Source organism: Ochlerotatus camptorhynchus, unplaced genomic scaffold, assembly GCF_037179485.1.
Source record: "Ochlerotatus camptorhynchus isolate MF236.1 unplaced genomic scaffold, CSIRO-AGI_Acam_v1.1 ptg000036l, whole genome shotgun sequence".
NCBI classification, from domain to species: domain Eukaryota; kingdom Metazoa; phylum Arthropoda; class Insecta; order Diptera; family Culicidae; genus Ochlerotatus; species Ochlerotatus camptorhynchus.
Window position 1 is genome coordinate 394,725 of NW_027040527.1, and position 24,285 is coordinate 419,009.

General features: G+C 41.6%; 2 protein-coding genes and 1 long non-coding RNA gene across 7 annotated transcripts in view; 2 read left to right on the plus strand and 1 right to left on the minus strand.

The window, feature by feature from the left end:
* LOC135710549 (uncharacterized) overlaps positions 1 to 17,821 on the plus strand; it is a 29,332-nt gene extending 11,511 nt beyond the window's left edge. For 3 of the 4 annotated variants that reach the window (XR_010518423.1, XR_010518426.1, XR_010518424.1), the window contains exons 2-3: positions 17,149 to 17,345; positions 17,377 to 17,821. This is a non-coding gene — a long non-coding RNA (uncharacterized LOC135710549). The remainder of the gene's footprint in view (positions 1 to 17,148; positions 17,346 to 17,376) is intronic. The other variant, XR_010518427.1, reaches the window with a different exon arrangement.
* Positions 1 to 24,285, minus strand: part of LOC135710422 (transmembrane protein 65) — a 620,863-nt gene that overhangs the window by 315,502 nt on the left and 281,076 nt on the right. The gene's annotated exons all lie outside the window — the stretch shown is intronic.
* lft (lowfat) overlaps positions 1 to 24,285 on the plus strand; it is a 215,336-nt gene that overhangs the window by 180,073 nt on the left and 10,978 nt on the right. The window contains exon 1 of one of the 2 annotated variants that reach the window (XM_065232956.1): positions 17,861 to 18,228. The exons of the other annotated variant lie outside the window; for it this stretch is intronic. Within the exon in view, the coding sequence (XP_065089028.1) occupies positions 18,153 to 18,228 (76 nt within the window). The 5' untranslated portion in view covers positions 17,861 to 18,152. Of the gene's footprint in view, positions 1 to 17,860; positions 18,229 to 24,285 lie in introns of those variants that run through there. 2 annotated transcript variants of the gene reach the window in all.

Consider the following 24,285-nt stretch of genomic DNA (forward strand, 5'->3'; position numbering starts at 1 on the left):
TGTTTGCAAATTGCTCGGTTGCGTGAAATGAAATACAAGTCGACGTGAATGAATGTTTACATCACAATTAAAATTCAGAATTTTTATCTGTGTAGTTGAGTTGGTCAAAAAGTCTAGCAAGTTATGATTCTATTTCTGTTTATTTATTGGTTTCCATTTCTTTTAATTTGATTTGCCAAAATGCATCAAGTATGAAGAGAACTTTAAAGAACTTAAGGGAATATTAGACACATGTGTTTGATAGATTAGCATTGTTTTTGATTACCTTCGCGTTAAATGTTTTAATTCTTATGGGTGACAATTTATATTCGCCAAGTTACACCACAATTTATCAGATCGTTCCTGAGATTTAAAAAAAAACTTGTTTTATAGATTCTCGTCAGGTTTTCGAGTTTCAGAGGTTTTCGGAATTACGAAAACTACCAACGCTCCTACTATTAAAGTGCGTAAATATTTTCATCAGCAATTTTATCATTCAGGAGTGATACATAAACAAAATGTTTGTTAAACCACGGGCTGACTAAAGGAACAAGCGTTTTAAATTTTTAATATTTATATCATAGAGGTGTATAGGTATTTCAAGATATAATTATAAAGTGTTCGAAATATGATTCAGAACGGTACGATAACGGTTTTTTAAGATTCGAAAATTTCTGGAGCACTTGGTGTCTTAAATTGAATGTAACAGTTTTCATTACCCACTGTGCTACACATTTATGAACGTGTTTACTATCAAACTTTTCAAATAATTAAAAAAAAGCAACCATTTCCAAAATTGTACTGAGCATTTGTCTTCCATCACTTTGCAGTTCCAAAATAACCTTAAAAAGGTTGTGTCCTTGATTTTGCTGCGATTACTACAATGTTCGTGGTCAACCGTGATTGCTCAAGTCGTCGCCAAGAGAATCTGATACTGGAGGAATCCGGTTCCCACCTTGCCCGGAGTTTTTGTTTGCGAATCAAGTCCAGTGAAAAAAAAAATCATAAAGATTTTTCCACTCGAAAGCTGATATGAAAATTTTTGGATGCTAGACGTAGGAAATAACTGGACTCGATTTTATGGGCTCATAAGTGGCATGAAATCAGCTTTGCTGTATAGGTAGATTTGGAATTTGATGGAACTAGTTTGAAGTTCAGTGTTTTTTTTTTTGCAATCATAAACCTGTGCTTGACTTCGGTCTCGACTAGGCAAGATCATGAAAAATTATTTCCTCCAGAACCACCATCTCCGTGAGGCCGCCGCTTAGCAAGCAATAATTTCCAAGTGACTTCAACGCACGACCAGCGACGAACCTCTTTTTTTTTTTGTAATGCTAAGGCCACGAGACTTGTGCGGCGACAATGAACTGACGTTCCTTATTCTTCTCTTTAATTTCATTTGATGCGATTATGATTCGTTTCGCTCATCCGGTCTGGGCTGCCATTAGGATTGTGCCTTGCGCTCAGGGGGGAGAATTTGTGCCAAGCTGCATCTGCATGCACGAGCGTTTGAAGTAATTCGAAGGCGACCGAAAGAATTGCGAGTGAAGGGACAACGGAGCGCTCAAGTCTGCGCACACAGAGGGAGCGACATCGCAGACACAATCGGGGATCTACCATCAACAGCTTGCAAAAATTTTCTAGAAAATTTTATTGGTATCCAGCTGCAGCTTCAGTGCGGTTGCTGGTTAGCTCGATCGTCAAGCGCGTGCAGTGGGAGGCATGAAGGCAGGTAGGCAGGCAGGGCAGGATGACTGCCTGATGAAAGTAAGCTGGATTGAGATTAGATTTTATGGCAAAAGTGGACCTCTTCGCCAGTGCCAATGTATGCTTTGCGATGATGGGCACAACTCTGACACCACAGCGACATCGTCGGTCGCGACCAAATCGAAGCATTAGTGAGTGAGTGAGCGGGCGAGTGAGTGAGCGAGCGAGCGACCGTGTGCGCCCCATGTGTATAATCTTCGTATTTATTGACAGCATGTAAGGCTATAAATCTTAAATTTACTGCAGAAAAAGAAACTTTTTTCCCCTGATTGGTTTGAAAATAGACTAGGCTAGATGAGAAATGAACGATTGTGTGCGTAGGATTTTCAGTTTTGTCGAAGAACTGGTCCGAAAAGAAGCGGCTTCATATTGTTTATGCCTATATTTTCGCGGAAGATCGTGGGGGTATCACCCGTAGACTTCCCCTACGGGCACAGCAGATCTCGGAGTGGCCGACCGAACAAGGCGACGGCAATGGCGCTATGCCCTAAGAGAGCTAATTGAATTATATGTATCAGCGGGAGGTTAGCATAAATTAAGAGAGTGTAGATGCGAAATGGAAGAAAATCTTCACACATTGTTGAACGGTATGGATTTGCTGTGATGCACTGGTTGTGTTGGTGATTTCAACTTAGATGCTAACGGTGAAGGAGTTGTATGTCTGATGTTATTGGAGGCATACTTTGCAAGATATTCACTTAGCCTAAAAGTATGAAATTCAAGTTTTGATTATCGTATTTAGGTGATCATATCTTAGGATGAATAATTTGGTGTTTTAAGAGTACGGAGAATTAGGCAAAAGTACATTTAATTTTTATTGATATAAGAATGTATGCAATGGCAGTTTTCCACATAAAATCGTTTTCTTTCGATAAAAATACAATATTTCGAAACGGTACCTGCAAGCAAATAAAACGTGCTTGAATAGGGGTTATGTTTCGGAAATGGTGAAAAAATCAAACCCACACCTCTAAATTTGCTAGACGGCACTCTACCACTATCAGGGTGGCAAGTGAATTTTCATTTAAAAATTCCAGGTTTTTCCCGGTCAGCCAACATATTAAGTGTCTAAAAATAATATCTAAAATGTAAAGATCTTTAAACCTCTTATGATTAAGATTTTTGTGCTTGAAATTGCGAAGTATGAAATGGAAAGTACTCTTCAAGGAAACTTTTTAATACTTCTATCAATTTAATTGGAAAGCAATTAAATTTTTTAGAAAAATTCAATAGTAAAAAAAACTCTACCTGATTTAGCATAATTAGGGAACAATGGTATAAAGCGCACCCCCTGGGCAGAACGCACCAGATGACGTAACTGTTTTGCTGTCTTATCGAGCAGCACTTCTAGCATAGCATCTTAACTCAAAATCCTGCATGATAAATCCTAGAATTGGATTAAAAATTCCAAGAAAAACTCAAAATAAAATTAAAAAGTACGTCCTACTCCGGGGGTGCGTTATGTACAGTTCTCCCCTACAACCAAAAGGATCTTATTTAAGGACAAATTTGATCACAACATTATTTAAAAATCTGATTTTTTTTTTGTTTTATTAACAGGCCTGGCCTATTAACTCTCAGAGTATCAAGGATGCCATATATTGAGCCTCCTTGAATTATGATGATACTGTATGATTGAATTTAATCAGATGTATGTTAACATTATTACAAGAACTTTTAAATTGTACCGATAAGCCTATTTTGAAGTTTAAAATATATATATACACAGCCATTCCATAGCAAAACAATAAAGAGGTTCTCGGAATTTCATAAAAAAAAATGTTTTATTCCTTATTGCAAAATATTAGACCCGTATTTTTTAATTTGTCATTAGGGTGACCATGTTAGGATGGACTAAAAACTAGATTTCTACCAAAAATTACTTTTTTCAAAAATTTATACTTTTGAACCACTGGACCGATTTCAAAAATCAAAATTAAAAATGAAAAATAATTTAAAAACTTTTAGGAAAAAAATTTGATGATGTTAATTTTTTTAGATTTTGTATTGAAATTTTCATTGTTGTAGACAGAGGACGCAATATGTTTTTATATTTTTCCTTGAAAATTTAGGATTTTTTACGCAACATATACAGGGTGATTCAGAATAACTGTCACCGATTTCACAAATATGCAATTCTCAATGGGTAAAATGGGTATATGTTCAAGTATTTTGTTTTAAGTGTGTACAAATATCAGCTTGTATTGGTAGTAGAATTGGAAATTTCATTCGTTTGTGATTTCAAGCAGCCATTGACGTCAAAATGGAGCATGGCATAAATCTGTAAAAAAATCGTGTGTTATCTTTTAGAAACTGAAATCTCTTCGAAAGAATGTAACATTTATTTTTGCATCATTATAGAGGTACAAAGGAACCATGCTTGGAAAATCCGTTCAATATCAGAGCTTAAACGCATCACCAGGACTCAAAAAGTGCTGGAACTAAAGCGTGCGTGCCAGCTGTGGTTAATTTTCATGACAAATTTGGCTGATAATAAAGGTAAAGGGAGAGAGATTTGAAATAAACTATGCTTAGTTGAAGGTTATATATGTACAATATCTGGAATATAATGATATCAAAAATTCATGCAAGCGTTCAATCGTTATGACCATTTTTAAAAGGGACAGTTATTCCGAATCACCCTGTAAAACCATCAGCGATGTGTTTTATTTTTCATTCTGAAGTTATCAAGTTTTGGGTTTTCGCTCAATACTCCTATGCGAATAGACTAATGACAACATATTTTGGAGTCTCCAAGTTATCCTGAGGATTGGGTCTTGCTGTTCTACAGGCTCAACAAAATGGTACTTGATGTTCAGATGTATTATACGAATTCATGAAGCTCCGTGCGACTTCATAACATCAAGAGAGATAAGAAGTAGTATTAACAAAATATGTTTCATTCCCTGAAGTTCTGATCATGATGTTCCTCAGATTCAATGAGGTATTATATACGAGCAACTATGATGTGAAGTATCCTGCTATCTGTCACTTTTGTCTCTCATTAAATGATTCAACTTCACTTGTTGATTTTATTGTTCAAATTTAACTGGAGGTATTTGAAGTCATTATGTATTTGCTTAGCCAATCAGCGATTGATACATATATCGACCAAGAGAGAAACCGCGCTGTGGCTTTCCCACGTTACATGTCGCATGGTGACAACGCCGCTTGGAAACAGACGTAGTGTATTGGCTTAGTAATTAGATCCTTTCCTCGGAAATTGATTATGCAGTACCTTGACACTTATTGTAGGATCGATGGCTGGCGACAGTTAGGGAATTTTGACTCAGCAGTGGCGCAACAAATGCGACCTGCTGGAAATGAACAGAATTCGATGGCGTCTGTTATGCAGATGCCACAATCAACTAAATTTGTGAACACAAAAAGCTTCGAAGAACCCTATTGTATCATGCGGAATATGTATTGGTAATGAAAAATTATTTTGCGGTCTCCAAGTTATATTGAGGATTGGGTCTTGATAATTCCACGATATTTTGAAGCATTAGAAAAGCCATCGAATTCATCACGTGTTTTTGTTCAAATGTAACCTAAGAATTGTTACTGCGCACGTGCAGAAGCGAAAAGATAGAAATAAGTCCAGGGTCCTGATGAATGTGGGGGTCCTATGACAAGCACTACTTTATTTCATGTTTGAACATTTTTTAAATAAAAATAAGAAATACTTTTAGACAGCTAGATTGACCAAATGCCCCTCCATGCGACGCACAGTGGGGCAGATCATATAATTGTCCATAAAACCTCATAGCTCCTAAAATGCAAGTCAAAGAGGATCGGTGTCTTCGGCAAAGTTATTCAGGAGAGTAAGATCATAACTCGTGTTGATCTAGATTACTATATTTGTATCTAGATCAGCTATATCTTTTTAGGGAGCACGCTACTAAAACAAAATCTTCAACAAAGCTTTCCAGATAGATAAAAGCTATCTTTTGATACCATTAGAACTGATCTTTTTTATTAAATTTTCATCTAGATCAGTTCCATCTTTTGGTAGAAGCATCTTATCAGACAAAACATCATAACTCCAAAAATTTAAGTCATAGAGGTTTGGTGTCAAAAATAGACCTTATTTACGTGAACAACTTTGAAGCCAACGATGTTATCAAGTTGTAGAGGTATATAAGATCTATTTTTTGACATCATTTGTGTTGATCTTGAACACTATAGTTTGATTTAGATCAGCTATATCATTTGAGGAACCACGCTATTAAAACAAAATCTTTAACAAAGTTTTCCAGATAGATAAGAGCTATATGTTGGTACCATTAGATCTACCCAACTAACATTTTCAGCTTTAAAGGGTGTTTCCCATCAAATTGTATCACGGAAAAAAACGCTGTAGAAAATTACCTAGTTGACCGATCCTTTTCAAACTTTCAGACAATAAAATATAACCCATTAGTAAACTTTTGGCATATTTATTTCATTCAACTTCAATACCATAACCGTACGCTCGTACCTTACGCTTAACTCCACTCATTAGGTTCTGTACAACATCTGGCTGCAGCTTCTTCTGTACGGAAGCCCACTTTTTCTGCATGTCTTCCTCAGAGTTGACCTCCTTGGGATGCTTCCGTAGTGCCTGCCTCATAATAGCCCAGTAATTTTCGATGGGCCTTAGTTCCGGTGCGTTGGGGGTTCATGTCCTTGGGTACGAAAGTGACCCCGTTGGCTAAAACTTTGCGTACGTCTACACAAGTGTGCCCGATAAAACCAATTCTGTGCCACGAACAAATCGTTTGAAACTGAGTGAAATAGTATAAAATGAGTTTAACTTACTCAATTTCAACATCATGCCGCTTAAGCCTTATTTATACGGTGTTTCGTGTAGCGTATGTAATATTTCATAGCTATATGAAATATATTGATTTTTAGAAATTTGCCAGAATCCAACCGTATACAAATGTCAAAAGTATCGATTTTTGGGAGGTTTTAGGAAACTATAATAAATATTGCTCATTCCTCATCGAAGCACATATGAGTGTAGCTTAAATCTGGGTGGTTGAGTACTGACACTGTCGAAAGCAAACCAACCCGAAAAGAAGGTGGAGAGCAGGGATTGGACGCCAAAGTATGTTTTGCGAAAATGTGAATTAATTTCGAAGCGGTTGCCGCTGAAATTTGGTTTGTGACTTGCTGAGACCTTAAACTTTATGTCCTTGAAGAAGTAAGAGTGGGTAACGTTTGAAATTAGCGAAAATTTTGTTTTTCAAGTGAATAATCTAGCCTAAGCGGTGCCGGTGGTGTAGTGGTAAGCGTGACTGCTTCTCACTCCAAGGGGCCTGGTTTCAATCCCAGTCGGCACCGTTGGGATTGTCTGAGGCATAACATCTCTGATAACACCTTCCATCGGGGAAGCAAAGCCGTTGGTGATCCATAGGTAGTGTCAATAGGTAGGGTCCAGATGTGGGAGCTGCCTCCCTGACGTTGATAGAATTGGTACTAAGTACGGAAAACAAGATCGACGGAAAACAAGATCGACGGAAAACAAATCAAGGAAAACAAAAAGTGAATAGCCTAGTGTTCGAATCAAAATCTACCCGGTATCATGAATTCAAGAGCTTATTTTAATCTGATAGCAGAATAAGTTATTAATGTGTCATTAATTTGCATAATTTAAACAACAAACAAATAGCTTGATGATATATAATAGCAAAATGTGATTTTCGCTATTCTATAGAAATAACAACAACTTACTTTGCTTTTGCTTAGTTATAGTCCCATAGATTTTTTGATATTATTTTTTAAATTTTATCAATCAAACTAATCTCATTTATTGATGAACTGTTTCTCAATTCTAATATTGAAACTTGCTATTGATTTAATATTCTCGTCTTCTCGAGTAGTTTGAGTAATAAATCTGCGATTCTGGAAATATATGAACATGCAAATTTTAAGCACTAAATCCTCCATTTTCGAAAAAAAAAAAATTAAATTGTGAACGCTAAAAAGTTGTTAGAATTATTTCGCATAATTTTAACCAAACTTCCCTAGTCTAGCATAATGCAAAAATAATCATTTTCTGATAAGTTTATGCTTGACTCCTCAAGATGAATGGTCTTAGTTTCTGTAGAATATCGAGTTGAAATGGAACTCCAAGGAAGAAAAATTAGGTTTTGTCCAAGAGATTGCCCATTCTGCCCCATTGTGCGATATCTGGGAGGCAGGTTCACTTGGTATGATACTGTTCTGTTTCAGCACTATTATTATAAGCTTCGATGAGAGCGCAGTAAAATTGAATTTATTATAATTTGTTCAGTGATCGTTTTAACTGAAATTAATATGAATATCAATAAATTTTTAGCAACTGGGTCACTCAGTAATTGAAATTTCTGTTAACAGTACTTTTTTACTGAAATTCAGTTATCAATAACTGATATTATGTACAGTGTTGGCTATAAACTGTACGTTCAGCAAAAAATTGGATTACTGGATAAAATCAGTTTAAAAAAATACCGAACCTCAAAATTCTGATTGAGTGGGCATGATTTAATAAAACAAAAACAAAAGTCGGTACTGCCGATGTGCAACATGCTATGGAAGGTGTTAAAAGAAGTACGAACATTTGGGTCAGGAGCGAAATAAAATAAAATTTAGTTTCCTAAAACGCTGATTTTTTGGTAAATAATTGTGTGCAATGCAATTTCATCGTGGACACCATTTAATTAGAATAAAAAGATAATATAAGAATAAGATTGAATAAAAGACACAGATCGCAGCTTCCTAAAAAAAATTGATTACATACTTTGGTAAAAGCGGAATAAGAAAATTACGTGATCCTGGCATTTTCCATTGATAATGATTTAGGTTCCTTTGGATTTGGATAAAAAAACGCTACTGAATATTGCAAAAAACACACACACAGAAGATTCAGTGGATTTGTTTCATTAGAGGTATTGAAATAATTTCATACTAATACGAAATCCAAAATTTCATCAACTTTGGTGCACTGGTACTATTTGAAACAAGTACGATTACACTGGCAAAAATCTCCATCAAATTGCCCCTCAGTTCATCGATTCTCAGCACATGCGAAAACTGACTCGGCACTTCAAATGAGCCTGAAAAGACAGTTAACTATTTGTCCACTACAGAGTCCTCTTCCTGTGCAGCACCGTGATTAGAAATTTGATGACGAACGACAAATTTCCAGAGGCTGCATGATTAAAATCTTGTCATTTTTATTATACATTGCTACAGTTTCTTGTTTACCTGTTTTTTGCTATAGTTTTTTTTTTTCTTGAGCCCGCATATCGATAAAACGATCACCCATACAGTGATAACGGCAAACTACACGCACCGAACCGCTGCGGGAGAGATGGTTGATCACATTTTGGGAGCTTGAAAATTATCCGAAACCAACAAAAAAAGGCTCCCATCACACACAGCGGCGGCCAGCGCGATGCGGGGAAGCAAAGCGCATGATAATAAATTCAGCCTTTCATTATATTGGCTAAATTTTCATCAGATCATCGCGCGGTCGATGTCGCGTTTTTCTGCTGGCCTGCAACCGACAACGACGACGATCGACGACAGCAACCTGTTCCGCGCGATCAATCGCAGAAGGTTCGCTCCTCTCTCTCTATCTCTCACTCTCTGCAGGGCCCCCAGGACCGTGCACTTTTTGTTTTTCGTTTTTGACGCAAGGAGCTCGCTCCTTGGTTTGCCGCAAACGAACGACGTAACGATGAGGCTTTGCAGTTTGCGCGCATGGATTGCAACGAGGATGTAGAGAGTGTCATTTGATGGTACCTTGATGTATCACGACCAACTGAAAGGCACGGTCCTCATGTCTTCTGCTAACGAACGAAAATACTCATTCAAATACACACACACACACGATCCCACTGACTGCACGGACGACGATCATGATGCGCACATGTGTATATGTCACCGAAACAGATTTTGATTAAATAATAATAATTACGTTTAATGTTTTTATTTTATTTCTTCGCTGCAATGCCAGCTAATGCAGAGACGGAGCAAGAAAGACCAACAGGCGAGGTTCCGCGGTCGGAAGATGCTGGCTCGATCGTTTTCGAGGCAGGGAATTCAATTTCGACTACAGTTTCGCTTTACGATTGGAAATAAATTCTTTGACATATTGCCAATGGGTTATTCGGAAATTAACGGCGTAATGAAACAATGTATGGTGAATTTATGGTGATGAGAAGGAGAAATCTTAATTTGTCCTACTGCACCGGTGATGTAAGGTCAGTTTTCTCAAATTGAACGTGGGCGTAATAGACAGTTGATTAGCAGTTGACATGCTACTGGTATTTTTGTTATTTTCGCTTTTAAATAGGGTTTCTATTCCCGGGAACAATTTCCTTGACGATGGATGAAAGTCTCTTTAATAAAGAAAGATAAGATAAGATAAGATAATTTCCTTGCATGCCAAATTTCCGGCAACAAAATTCTTGTGATTCCTTAATTTCCCGAGAAATTTGCTATAGATTGCTTTCGATTCAGCTGAGCTTCATTTCCACTGTTGAAATCAATCAATAGTGTGAGGTATTGCTTGTAATTGATATTGACGATGAGCTATCAGAAGGTTGACCAACATCCTATTTTTTTAATCTCAACAACTGAACTGTACGAAAAAATTAAGGCTGCTCAATTTAATTGTGGTAAAGCAACTATAAACCAAATCTCCACTGTTATTTTAAGACTATATTATTTGGATAAGGTTGGACGTGTTTTTAAAATCATGTACGAGCAAAATAGTCTTAAACATGAAAATAAAACATTTACCAAACGATCAGCTGATGAGATTTCGGTAAAAAATTACCGAACACGATAATAATTTCTGAGTGTATCGACTACCGAATTCAACTTAAATTTTATTTTTCATAGTTCAATATAGCAGCTATACATGCGTAGGTGTTATGCTTATTGTAAGACCATTGTTTCAGTCTTTTTTCTTGCCATAGACCATTGCTCAAACTTTTCTACCTACACGGTCCATGATCTTTTGCACGAGCTCTGTTCCCACTTGTTTGGCTGCCAAAGTCCATTTCCACTTGAAACCCTTCAGGTAAATTTCAGTTCCACCCTTTTTCTTCAGCATGTGCTTCACAATTGACCAGTATTCCTCAATTGGCCTTAGTTCCGGAGTATTGGCCGGATTCATCTCCTTGGGAACCACTGTGACGCCATTTTCGCTGTACCACTGTTTGGTGGAATTTGAGTAGTGGCAGCTTACCAAGTTCAGTCAGAATAGGCAATCCACCTTATGCTACTCCAAAAAGGCAACAGTCTGAGGTTCGCCCAAAAATGTTTTACCGGTCGCAGCTGGGGGACGTTGGGAGGGTTGGCGGTCTTCGGTACAACGTTTATCGCGCTTCGCCGGAAAGATGTTTTTCACCACAAACCTTCAACCGCTCCTTCTGGGTGATTGTCTGCTGCTGAGACACGGCTGGCCTCGACTGACGCTTGCACATTACAATGTCCATCTTGTCAAGGTACTTCTTCACCGTTTGGCAGGATGCTCCGACCTACCGGCCCAAGGCGCGGAACCTTGCCCTCGGTCTTCCTCTTCAGCTTCAGCCGGATCGGCTATATTCGGTGGACACAAAGTGCCTCACGATGTCCAACTTCTTCGCTCCTGGGTGGACCTGGCAATAGTTTGTTCAAGCGTAGTTGCTTGACTGTTTTTGCCACGGCTGGTGCAAATCAAATGATAACGCTGTCATTTTTTCTATACACAACAGGATTGCTATGATTCACCACCAATCGCATGAAAAATAGCAAAATCAGTCCATTTTTTTAATGCATACGTTAGGAGCTATTCATTAACTACGTATACAGTTTTCTGGGATTCATGCACCCCCTACTCCTGTGTAGACAATTGTCCATACACAATTTTTAAAATTTGTATGGGCCGTAGCTAATTGCCTTATCCTTCTTGTCCATGTCCCGACTCGAACGGTTTTTTTTCATTGATTTGTTTTCTATCGATCTTGTTTTCTGAGGCTACCAATGCTACCGACGCCAGGAAGGCAGCTCCCACAACTGGACCCTACCTATAGTTGACGGGTCTAACTCATGAACCGGGGACCAACGACTTTACTTCCCGTGATCAGAGATGTTATGCCTCAGAACATCCCGGTGGCGCCAACTGGGATTGAACCCAGGCCTGCCGGGGTATTTTTTTATACAGGGGGGAATCTGCTCACAGACACCTGAGAAGGAACTCAGGGTGTGGGGATGGGAGAATTTCACTCCCGACCCACTAAACCTTACCCTGTGCGCTTGGCCTTTGACCTCCCCGGAACCGCCCGAAGGCATTACTTCGTGGGAGGGGCCGCTATAGTGCTATGGCGCTTATCTAGCAATACTCTATCAATCTAGTCGGGCAGTAGGCAACTGCTGCTCGACACGCCACTGTCGTTGTAGTTCCGAAACTATGTGGGTGACCGCAGTCACCACCGCACTCCAGTTCTCGGTAGTACCAAACATCCTAGGGACGATGTTATCCGGACTGGTATCCGCTCCGCATATCGCTAGCATAGCGCTCGATACTCGCTCGAAGTGTGGACAGGCGAACACAACGGCAGATGGGAGTACTTGCATGTCCGAACCTATGCAAGTAGCTCCTAAAGCAGCCATGGCCTGACAGGAACTGTGTCAGGTAGAAGTTTACTTCCCCGTGGCGCCTGTTGACCCAGCATGATACGGAAGGTATCAAGCGGTAAGTCCACCTCCCCTTTGTGGAGTTTTCCCACTCCGATTGCCATCTCGCGGTCGACACAGCTCGCGCGTTGTTGCGCACCCCTCGAACGGTCCTCGTGTCATAGCACACCACGTCCTCCTTAATGATGAGGCTGATTGGCATCATCCCTGCTATGACACAGACGGACTCCCTCGAGATGGTGCGGTATGCACTGGCCACCCTCAAGCACATAACCTGTGTGTACTCGCTAATTTCCGCCTGCGACAGTCAATATCCAGTACCGCAGCCCACGCAGGGCCGCCGTACCTGAGGAAAGATACTACGACCCCAGCGAGGAGCCTGCGCTTACTGGCATTCACTGCTGAGCTGTTTGACATCATGCAGGATAATGCCCCCACAGCCGTAGACGCTCTCTTGCAGGCGTACTCGACGTGGCAGCCGAAGCTGAGCTTATCGTCGAGCATAGCCCCCAAGAGTTTCAGAGAGCGCACAGACCTAATTGTGCTTCCGCCGACTGTCAACGTCGCATGCTGTACCGACATGCGAGTGTTGACTACGACCACTTCCGTCTTGTGATGGGCAAGCTCCAGCTTCCTGGATCTCATCCATTCCTCCACAATCTTGACGCAGTGGGCCGCTGTCAGCTCTACCTCCTCGAGAGTTTCCCCGTAGACTACCAGCGTGACATCGTCGGCAAAACCTACAATTTTCACGCCTACCAGGAATCTTATCCTCAACAATCCATCGTACATGACGTTCCATAACACCGGGCCCAGGATGGAGCGTTGTGGCAATCGGTGACTCTTACGCATTTTTCACCATCTTCTGTGTCGTACGTCAACACACGATTCTGGAATAGTTTTCCAGAATCTTTTACAGCCCTCCGGGAATTTGGAGCTGGTGTAGCGAGCGGGCTATCGCCCCCCAGCACGCGCTGTTGAACACGTTCTTCACATCTAAGGTTACCACCACGCAGTAACGGGGGCCTTCCTTAGCTCAGTCGGTAAAGGCGCAGCTACAAAGCAAGACCATGCTGGAGGTGACTGAGTTCGATTCCCGGTCCGGTCTATGAATCTTTCAGGTTGGAAAATTTATCGACTCCCTGGGCATAGAGTATGATTGTACTTGCCTTGCCACACAATTATACTAATGCAAAAATGGTAGCAGGCATCGAAAGCTCTCAATTAATAACTGTGGAAGTGCATCTAGAACACTAAGTTGAGAGCACGCAATAAGCTAATATGCCATAAGCAATAAGCTTGAAATGCAAAGAAGAAGAAGAAGAAGAAGAAGAACCACGCAGTAACGAATGCCCCTTCGCTTCCGGTGGACCACCTCTGCCGTCTGGATGACGTCGCGGATGGCTTCCACCGTGGATCTTCCTTACGGAACCCATACTGGCTGCTTGACAGGCCGTCTACACCTTCGGTGTAAGCCAACAACCTGTTGAGGATGACCCTCTCAAGCAGTTTACCAGTAGTGTCCAGCAAACAAATGGGCCTGTATGCTGACGGGCCTGCTGGGGTGAGAGATAATCACGTTTACCACTACACCACCTGCGTCGCTACCTGGGAGTTTCAGCAACTAATTAATGGAACTACTGTGAACTTCTCTGACCGTCCTCAAGTAATCTAGACATCCATGAGAATTATTAAATTGCCTAAACATTTCAAAACTTCTCTTAAATTCTGTGGACTTCCCTGAGGATCTCAGAACTTTAGTTTTTAGAAATTCCCTGAACTTCTAGTTAAGTTAATTGAACTGAACTGAGATTCCAAGCTATGCGGGAGTTCGTAAAATTGTCATGAAGTTCTTCACCTGAAGATTTCCCTGAACATTTCTATACTTCTGTAGAGTTCTTAAAATATGTATGAAGTTTTCTAAATTTTTCCAATGTTGTCTGAACTTCCTGAAATTTCCTGTTTTTTTTCAAGGCTTTTAGAAAAATTTCCTGGATTTCATGAAGCAGTCCAGAACTAATTGTAACTAACCCTTACAGATCTTTAAACTTCCCCGAAATGCTGTCCTGAAATTATTGGGACTTATCTGAAGAGCTAGGTTGTCTGAGGTTCTTGTAATTTCCCTGTATTTCTTAGAATTTCCTGAAGTTTTCTTGAATCTGATTAAATCGCCTTGAAGTTTTCGAAGCTTCCCTGAAGTGGAGGAAAGTTTTAAAGAAATTATTATGCTGCAGCATGTTCATGAGTCTTTGCCAAAATCCTCGGATCTACTTGAAAGTTTCTAAAAAATGTAATTACTTTCCTAAACTTCACGATATTCTGATGACGATGTTTTTGGAATAGCCCTGAATCAATTAAATTGATCTGATGTTCTGATGTTCAATGATGTTTTCGGAATTTTTCTCAAATTTTTTTCAGCTCCAATTTTTTAAATTTCTTAATATCGCTCTGGATTTTTTTCTTTTTTTTCTTATTATAGTCACTTTAACGCTCTTGGGTCATTCGTGGCTTGTCCGGGGGTGTGATTTGAACTCGTGACATTGGCGTGAGAGGTATTGATGCTAACCACTACGCCGGGGTCGCCCCCTACTCTGGAAATTTATCTTAAGCTCTCACAATGTTTGCGACATTCCCGTAATTTTCCTGATATTCATGGAACTACTTTGAAATTCTCAGAACTGCCTCAAAGTTCACGATACTTCCCGTAAGGTTTTTAAAACGATGTCTTAGACACCCCTGTAAAGTTCCTGAAATTTACATGAATTTATTGAATTCCTTCTTAATTTCTGATCTTAAAACTTCCCCGTAGTTCTGGACGTTCTTTAAGGTCCCAGAGCTACACTGATGGTTTTTATCTTTCTTGAATTTTTCAGAACTATTTGGAGGCTTCCGCAATAAAATTAAACAAAAGCCATGTTAGTGGAACTAACATATAATTTTCAAAATGTTCTTGAAATTCTCGGAACTGTATTGAAGATCCGCAGTTTTCTTCAGCACTCCAGACTATCTATAAGTTTTCCGTGTTTTTCTTGTAACATCTATAAAGTTCCTGCCGTTTTGTTAAATCCTAAAAAATTTTAGCCTGAAGATTTAGGAATTTCCTAAAAGTTAAAACAATTTTTCGAATTTTCATGGAACTGCCTTAAAGTTATCAGAATTTTCCAGAAGCTCTCTGACCTTTTCCAAAGACCTTTAAATTTACCAGAAGTTTTCTTGAAGTACCTGTAAAGTTCCTGAAATGTTCTTGAAGTTTATTGGAACTGTCATGAAGTTCTCCAATCTTTACGCTAAGATGCACATACCTTAAAGTTGGTAAAGATTACCTAGATATCGGTAAAAATTACTGATAATCGAAGAAAGTGCACATGCTTAAATTACCGGTTATCATGGATTACCAATAATTAACGATAAAAATTACCTAATTTATAGTAAAAAATAGCCTATTTAAAGTAAAAAGTAACGATTTTTATCGGTAAAAAATACTAATCGTAGCTTAGAGTGTTCATCAAGTTCACGAAACGCTGATCTAAATATAAGTTTAAAGGGTGCCTACAAACAAGCCAGGGAAACTAATATTCATTTATTAATATTGAATATAATTTAGAATGATGAATACAATATAATCTGAGACAATACAACGATTTTGAATTGTTTTTTCGTGTTTAGTAAAGTCTTTGTATACTTTAAGGGGAAGGAGGAGGAGTATCAGAAAAGTTTACTATAGTCTACGAGAGAGAAAGGGAGAGGGGGAGGGGGTTGAAAAGATTCAAACTTTGGTCTACGTGGATTATGAACGGCCCCATAGATAAAAATTATGCTGATTTGAATTAATACCAAAAATGTGTTATCTAAAAGTCAAAATGTCTCCTAGGGTAAATAATGGCTTCGTCAATACTTCAGGAGGTAAAAGAAGTCTTTGAGTGCTCATTTTTTGCATCAGGATGCGTCATGTTTCAGAGATCTATGTTTATTCCCTGACGATAGCAGACTAAAGGTATTGCCAAAGCCGGCATTTCCACTAAATGTTTGACGTTTAATACAAGAAGGGTGCATAATCTTGCGGGGAGTTCACAATGATATATAGCACAAGATTTCTATGATTTTTTCAATGCACCAAATAAAAAAATTATATGATTTGCTTGATTCCTATCTGGAATTCAACCGTGCTGAAGGAAGCCATTCTTCAACCAACTCAATCCTCCGAAAGCAAATTCCTAGAAAAGCAAATAATTACCGCACAGCCACAGGAACAGAAATAAAATCATCACTTTTTTACAGCCACATCCCTCATTATTGATCTCCGGCTATGATCGGCGCTAAGGAAATACGTAGGGGAAAAAAAAAACCTCACAAATGGAACACTCAAACTCTGACTGTTACCATATCTTCCACCTCGCGCGTATGCATTGTATTTAATCCCGATCTTCCTCTTCTCCACCTCGAGACCCATAGCATAGGTCCAAGAAGAAGGGAGGTGAAGAGACGGGACACAACAAATCCTCTTCATCCCCCTTAGGGCCACAGCACAGGTCGACGACGAGTAAAGAGATCAATTAAACCGTAAAAACGCCAGAATACATTCAAGTTCGACTCTGGAAGCGGGTGTTGGGCTCTCTCCTCAGTACGAGCGCGCGCGCGATCGTTTCAGATCTACCTACATAGGCGCATATTGAGGGGGAGAGAACGAGAAAAAAGCGAAAAAAAATCCACTTCTCATGCAACCAATTATTTTATTTTTCAATTTAGTTTCTTTCCCCGGTGTGTGTCTTTCAGTGTACCGTGCGAAGCTAAAAGAACAAACACGACAACAGAGAAAAAAATAAACCTTAAGAACCTTAGAGAAGAAAAATTACCATAAAGGAAGCCCGGGAGAAACCAGCTTCCAGTAGTGTTCGGTGCGCGTTGGGTCTCTCTAGGGGGATCATCGTCATCGATTTAGCATCGTCGCCGTCGCCGTCGCCGTTGGTTAGTGAGTGGAGACTTGTTGCGGCAAAGAAACGAACCCCTTGAATTGCCGCTGCTGCTGCTGCTGCTGGGTTGGAACCAAGGAGAAAGAAGCAAGTGGAGCAACAGCAGCGTGACACATGAGAAGGGAAGAGAAGCCGTTTCGCATCTCGTGTGATGATTTATCCGGAAAGCGTTAATCTTCTGAATGAACCATTGAAGGAGGAACAGAAGAAAAAGCGAAGGCGGAAAAGGGATTACCAATACCCCTGGTGCTGCTGCTCTGTGGCTGCCGTTGCTGCTGCTACAACTACTACAACTGTTAATGCTACAACTCCTACTGACTGTGGCTATTAACGAAACTCAAACGGCAACGATATAGCAGCAGACGTGAAACAGAAAACTTTTTGGTGAAATTTGAGAACCGATTGGCCCTCTCCGATTGGACTATTGCTAGGGGTCGGGCTCTCTTTTTTTTTTTTTTGTTCAACGTGATTCGAACGGTCGGTCATCTGTGGCTGAGTGGTAGCATTATCAAAACAAAAAATAAAACGGCACACAGAAAAAAAATAATAAAAAAAATACACAGAGAGAGCAATCGAAGAGAAAAGATCAGGAAGTATACGGAAAAAATCAACAAACAAAGACGTACAGACAAAGCTGGTATTAGTGAGTGTGTTGATCTCTGTGGGACGAACAGAGCAGAGCAGTAGTGCTAAAATCGCGTGGATTGAACTATTATCGAAAGTGTTAAAGTACTTCCTTCGCCAGCGCGCATCTGTCGGAAACATCAAACGGGTGCCAAAATGATGGTCTACTCAGAAGAACCCATCTGGCCGATGCCTCACATTCCGGCCCTCTACGACGATGGAGACTATGGTGGTAAGAGATATGATGAGAACGATTATTTTCTGGGAAGATTTACCCCCCCCCCCCCTTCCTCAATGAGCGTATACTCTTGTGCCATGAATGACTACCGAATTTAGCATAGCATTTGAATAAGTATGAATGAATGTAGGTACCCGAATTGGGGTGTGAAGCAAATGGAAAGAAAAATATAACTGATCAAGTATGAATGATACCTTCTCTCGGGGTGGAACCAGGGGGCCTGAGAACCTTGAGAAAACCGATAATTTCACGGACAATCAACAAATATTTACCTTCGGCTGCAAAGGGAGTAGCGATTTGAACATCTTCGCTTTTTGAATGTCATTGTATTGCGTTTAGTTCTCGGAATCCAAGTCCGTTTCCCCTAATCACCGAAGTTGATGCATCAATTTTTGTTTCGTTTGATCTGTGTGTTTTCTCACGGACAGGATTGAACATGTGCTGAACGTTCTTATGGAAGCATGGCTATGATATTGCAACTACGGGAGAATGTGGCTTAACTTAAGGTGAACCCTAATTGCTGGATTAGAGATTTTCAGCGATATATTATAGTTTAAAAGATTAATGTTTTAAAGTGTATATTAGAGTGTTTCAGCGTTATATGGAAAAAGTCAAAGTCTGGAATTTCAAACGCTACCCTCTGGAATGGTAGTTTTGGGGGTCAGAATCATCCTGCCAAAATTTGAAGTCATTTGGTTCACGGGAACCCCTCGCTCAAACGGCTTGAAGTTTGTATGGGGAAAATCGACAAAATGTATGGGGGAGCGATCCAAATCAAAAAAATTCGTTCCCTACCTAACAACGTTCACATTTTAGCAAGGAAAACAATGTTAAGCATGTGAATATATTCATCAATGATATATCTACGACTGTCATGGAAATGGTTGATTGAAATTGAAAGCTCATTTTACTAAAATTAATTAAAAAATAGACCAATGTAAAACCTTATGGCGGCTGACATTGGGCCAACACATAAATTTAATTAAAATATCTTAACATATCTTAAAATATGTAAATTTATCGTAGCTATTAGGAGTACACTTGGTTATGATCACAATGTCCTTCGTACCTTACCTTACCAATCAGGCTAAGGCCTTGTTGTCCTCTGCTGTCCGAAGAAGTCGTCTCCACTCTACTCGATCCATGGCCACAGTTCGCCAGCCTCGTAGTCTGCGAAGGGTCCGCAGGTCGCCTTCTACTTGGTCGATCCACCTTGCCCGCTGCGCGCCTCTTCTTCTTGTTCCTGTTGGGTCGCTTTCTAGAACCATTTTCACTGGGTCGTCGTGCGGCATTCTTACGACGTGCCCAGCCCACCGTAGTCGCCCAATTTTTGCAATGTGGACGATGGATGGTTCTCCCAGCAGCTGGTGCAATTCGTGGTTCATTCGCCTCCTCCACGTTCCGTCATCCATCTGCACTCCACCGTAGATGGTACGCAACACCTTCCGTTCGAAAACACCAAGGGCGCGTTGGTCCTCCACGAGCATAGTCCAGGTCTCGTGGCCGTAAAGGACCACCGGTCTAATCAGCGTCTTGTAGACAGTCAACTTCGTGCGGCGGCGAATTTTATTCGACCGGAGCGTCCTCCGGAGTCCAAAGTAGGCACGATTCCCTGCCATAATGCGTCTTTGAATTTCTCTGCTGGTATCATTTTCGGCGGTCACCAGTGAGCCCAAATACACGAACTCATCGACCACCTCGATTTCGTCACCGTCAATCTGAACTCGGGGTGGGAGGCTAACATTGTCTTCCCTAGAACCTCTTGCTTTCATATATTTTGTCTTTGATGCGTTGATGGCAAGTCCAATCCGTCTAGCTTCAGCCTTCAGTCTGATGTACGTTTCCGCCATCATCTCAAAGTTCCGTGCCATAATGTCAATGTCATCGGCGAAACCAAGGAGCTGGATGGACTTCCTGAATATCGTGCCACTCGTGTCTATCCCAGCTCTTCTGATCACACCTTCTAACGCGATGTTGAACAGCAGACACGAAAGTCCATCACCCTGCCGTAACCCCCTTCGAGATTCAAAGGGACTCGAGAGTGTCCCCGATACTCGAACAACGCACGTCACTCGATCCATCGTCGCCTTGACCAATCGCGTCAGTTTATCCGGAAATCCGTACTCGTGCATAATCTGCCATAGCTGATCTCGATCGATTGTGTCGTATGCGGATTTGAAATCGATGAACAAATGATGTGTGGGCACGTTGTATTCGCGGCATTTCTGCAGAACCTGCCGAATCGCGAAAATTTGGTCCGTGGTAGCGCGGGCACCCATGAATCCCGCCTGGTATTGCCCCACGAACTCTCTTGCATATGGTGACAGACGGCGGCATAGAATTTGGGAGAGTACCTTGTAGGCGGCGCTCAGCAGTGTGATCGCGCGGTAGTTGCAGCAATCCAACTTGTCGCCCTTTTTGTAGATTGGGCATACGACACCTTCCATCCACTCCTCCGGTAATATCTCCTCCTCCCAAATCTTGGCAATTACCCAGTGCAGCGCTCTAGCCAGTGCTTCACCACCGTATTTCAATAGCTCACTTGGTAGTTGATCTACACCAGTTGCTTTGTTGTTCTTCAGCCGACCGATCTCCTCCTCAACTTCTTGAAGATCAGGGGCCGGTAGCCTGTCGTCTTCTGCGCGTGCTCCAAGGTCTGTTGCCGTGCCACCTTCGTTTTCTGCTGCTTCACCGTTGAGGTGCTCGTCATAGTACTGCTTCCACCTCTCAATCACCTCACACTCGTTCGTGAGAAGGTTACCGTCCAAGTCCTTGCACATATCGGCTTGCGGCACGTAGCCTTTGCGCGAACTATTTAGCTTCTCGTAGAACTTCCGTGTGTCGTTTACGCGGTACAGATTTTCCATCGCCTCGCGATCTCGATCTTCCTGCTGACGCTTCTTCCTTCGGAAAACCGAGTTTTGTCTGTTCCGCGCTTGTCTGTATCGCTCCACATTCAATCTCGTGCGGTGTTGCAGCATTCTCGCCCGTGCTGCATTCTTCTCCTCTACTAACAGTTTGCATTCGCCGTCAAACCAGTCATTTCTTCGGTCCGGGATTGCAGTACCTAGTGCCGCTACAGCAGTACTACCTATGGCTGAACGGATGTCCCTCCAGCCATCTTCAAGAGAAGCTGCGCCAAGCTGCTCTTCCGTGGGTAGTGCAACTTCCAGCTGCTGCGCGTAGTCCTGGGCAACTCCGGTGTCCCGTAGTTGCTCAATGTTGGGTCGTGGCGTTCGACTTCGACGTGTGTTATGCACCGTCGAGAGTTTTGAGCGCATGCATACTGCAACTAGGTAGTGGTCCGAATCTATGTTCGCACTGCGGTACGTGCGGACGTTGATAATGTCGGAGAAGAATTTCCCGTCGATTAGAACGTGATCGATTTGGTTTTCTGTGTGTTGGTCAGGTGATCTCCAGGTGGCTTTGTGGATATCCTTGCGGGGGAAAAAGGTACTTCGAACTACCATACCCCGGGAGGCTGCAAAGTTCACGCATCGTTGGCCGTTGTCGTTCGATACGGCATGCAGGCTGTTTGGCCCGATTGCCGGTCTATACATTGCCTCCCGTCCTACCTGAGCGTTCATGTCGCCGATGACGATTTTGACGTCCCGTTGCGAACAGCCGTCGTACACCTGCTCCAGCTGCGCATAGAACGCTTCTTTCTCGTCGTCGGGTCTCCCTTCGTGTGGGCAGTGCACGTTGATGATGCTGTAGTTGAAGAAACGGCCCTTAATCCTCAACTTGCACATCCTCGCGTTGATCGGCTGCCAACCAATCACGCGTTGGCGCATCTTACCCAGCACTACAAAGCCGGTTCCCAGCTCGTTGGTGGTGCCACAGCTCTGGTAGAAAGTAGCCGCTCGATGCCCGCTTTTCCATACCTTTTGTCCCGTCCAGCAAAGTTCCTGCAGTGCTACGACTTCGAAGTTGCGTGGTTGAAGTTCGTCATAGATTAACCTATCGCAACCCGGGAAGCCGAGCGATTTGCAGTTCCATGTTCCGAGTTTCCAATCGTAGTCCTTATTTCGTCGCGTAGGTCTGTGCCGATTGTTCCGATCCGTATTTCTTTCTTCGGTATTTGCAACTTTGTTTTTTTTCCAGGGCGGCTTGTTGGGCCTGCCCCAACCCCCTGTCTCGCCGGGGGACCATCGTGCACAGCTCTGTTTAGAGTCCCACGCTGGCACTAGGACGGTGATCAGCCGCTCCTAACATGGAGAACAGACGCCGTTTTGAGCCGCACCTCCATGGTGAGCAGACGCTCAGGTTTGGTGAAGCATTTCCTCTATCACCGTACTATGGTTACCGCGCCAGTGTTCGCGTCGCACCTCTTCACTTTGCTATTGCCGGACTGGCAACATTGCCCAGGCTACGCCAACCAGCTGTGTCCATGTTTCAGCTGGTAGTCTTTTGTTATCATATGACTCGAGGAGGCGTGAAGTAGGAACTTGTGAGGACCAGGGCTAGGTATTCCGCTCCTTCCAGGTTGTCAACTCACCATTTTGTAGCCCAATGTACTTCGTATGTATGGTTAAAGATCGCTTGTAGCCTTCGTCTATTTTCATAAAAGTGTTTTCAAACATTTGTTTGCCTGTGGACATTTAAAAAAATCTTCTACTATTTATGACACTTTACTTCACAGCACAAATTAAATAAAACAACTAGTTAATGTTATCTACACTTTACTCCAGAAGCTCAAAAACCATATACTAGACATCATTTTCTGTATATTCAAGATATTTGCATCAATAAACATTTTTCAATTTTGGCCCAATGCGACTTCCTAGTTTCAATGTCACTCCGTCTTACGGTACTATTTATTTAATCAGTCAGAAGACCAAGGGAGCTAAATGCATGACGATGTTGCAACACTGCATGACTGTCCCGTTATTGAGAACCATGCTTGTTCACAGCATCGTCATGCGCTTTGCATCCTTAGTACTCTGACTGTTAATTATGTTTCGAACAGAGATACCGTGTCCAAAACAAGTCTCAAAATTGAGTTTTACAATCAGGTTGTAATGTGTATTAGTCCCACGTTGCATAATTTCCCAAGCAATACACTTCCGTCTCTAAAGGTTGAGGCAACTTGATTGTAACCGGAATAAATCACATAGGAGTTGCCGTTTGCGACAAGTGTGCTGCTAGGGTTACGTTTATTCAGGTAAATACATAAATGAGGGTAAGAGCTTCGCTAGTACATACGAGGAGGAGGGAATAAATGATCAAACTTATACCTAAGATGATGGATATTTCGTAGTCTGAATCGTGGGTACTGGGCTCACGGTTATTGTGTGTGACATAGGGTCGCGGATGGTTTGTTGGGTGTCGTCCTTCAAGGAATGAAGACTCCAAGGGTTCCGTGTATGGGGTACCGGCTCGATGAGTTTTAGAGAGTTACGGGTTACGGGTTTCAATAGACGGTGGCAATCCCCCTGGACCTAACTGGGCCTTAACCTCAAAAACTTACTAACTAATAACTTCTGAACCAGTCAATCAGGATACTGGTTACACACTACACCAGTTTAGCAGGTACCTCGCATTGTGTTGATGCTGCTGCTTCGAACCTTCGTGTTCTTACGACCACAGTACTTGAAAGCATAGTGAACTTACTGTTTACTTTCGCCGTTTTCCGTCCACCGTTTCTTTACCACTACTTGAGCTTCATGGTGTTTCTGCCCGAGCAGTATATTTCAACGGTACTGCTGCGGATTATTACTCTGGCTGCGGGAAGGATGCTGCCCGTGATGACAATGCTACTTAACCACTACCTCTGCTTAATGGCAAATACTCCCATGTATGATTACTTTGACTCTGTCACTCCAGATTTGTAGTCCGTTCACCGAGACGCATGCGTGACGACGAAAGAAATGGCCCTGTATAAGCATGGCGATTAGCTTCCAGCTATGACTAAATTAAATCGGTTTGGTTACCTCATATAAAGGCCTTTTTCTGACTTGAATGCATCTAGGTGTCTGTCAGATTCACCCATCCCGATGGGAGCTACAAGACAAATTATAATTAGAACATTTTCTCCCAGCAAAATTATTC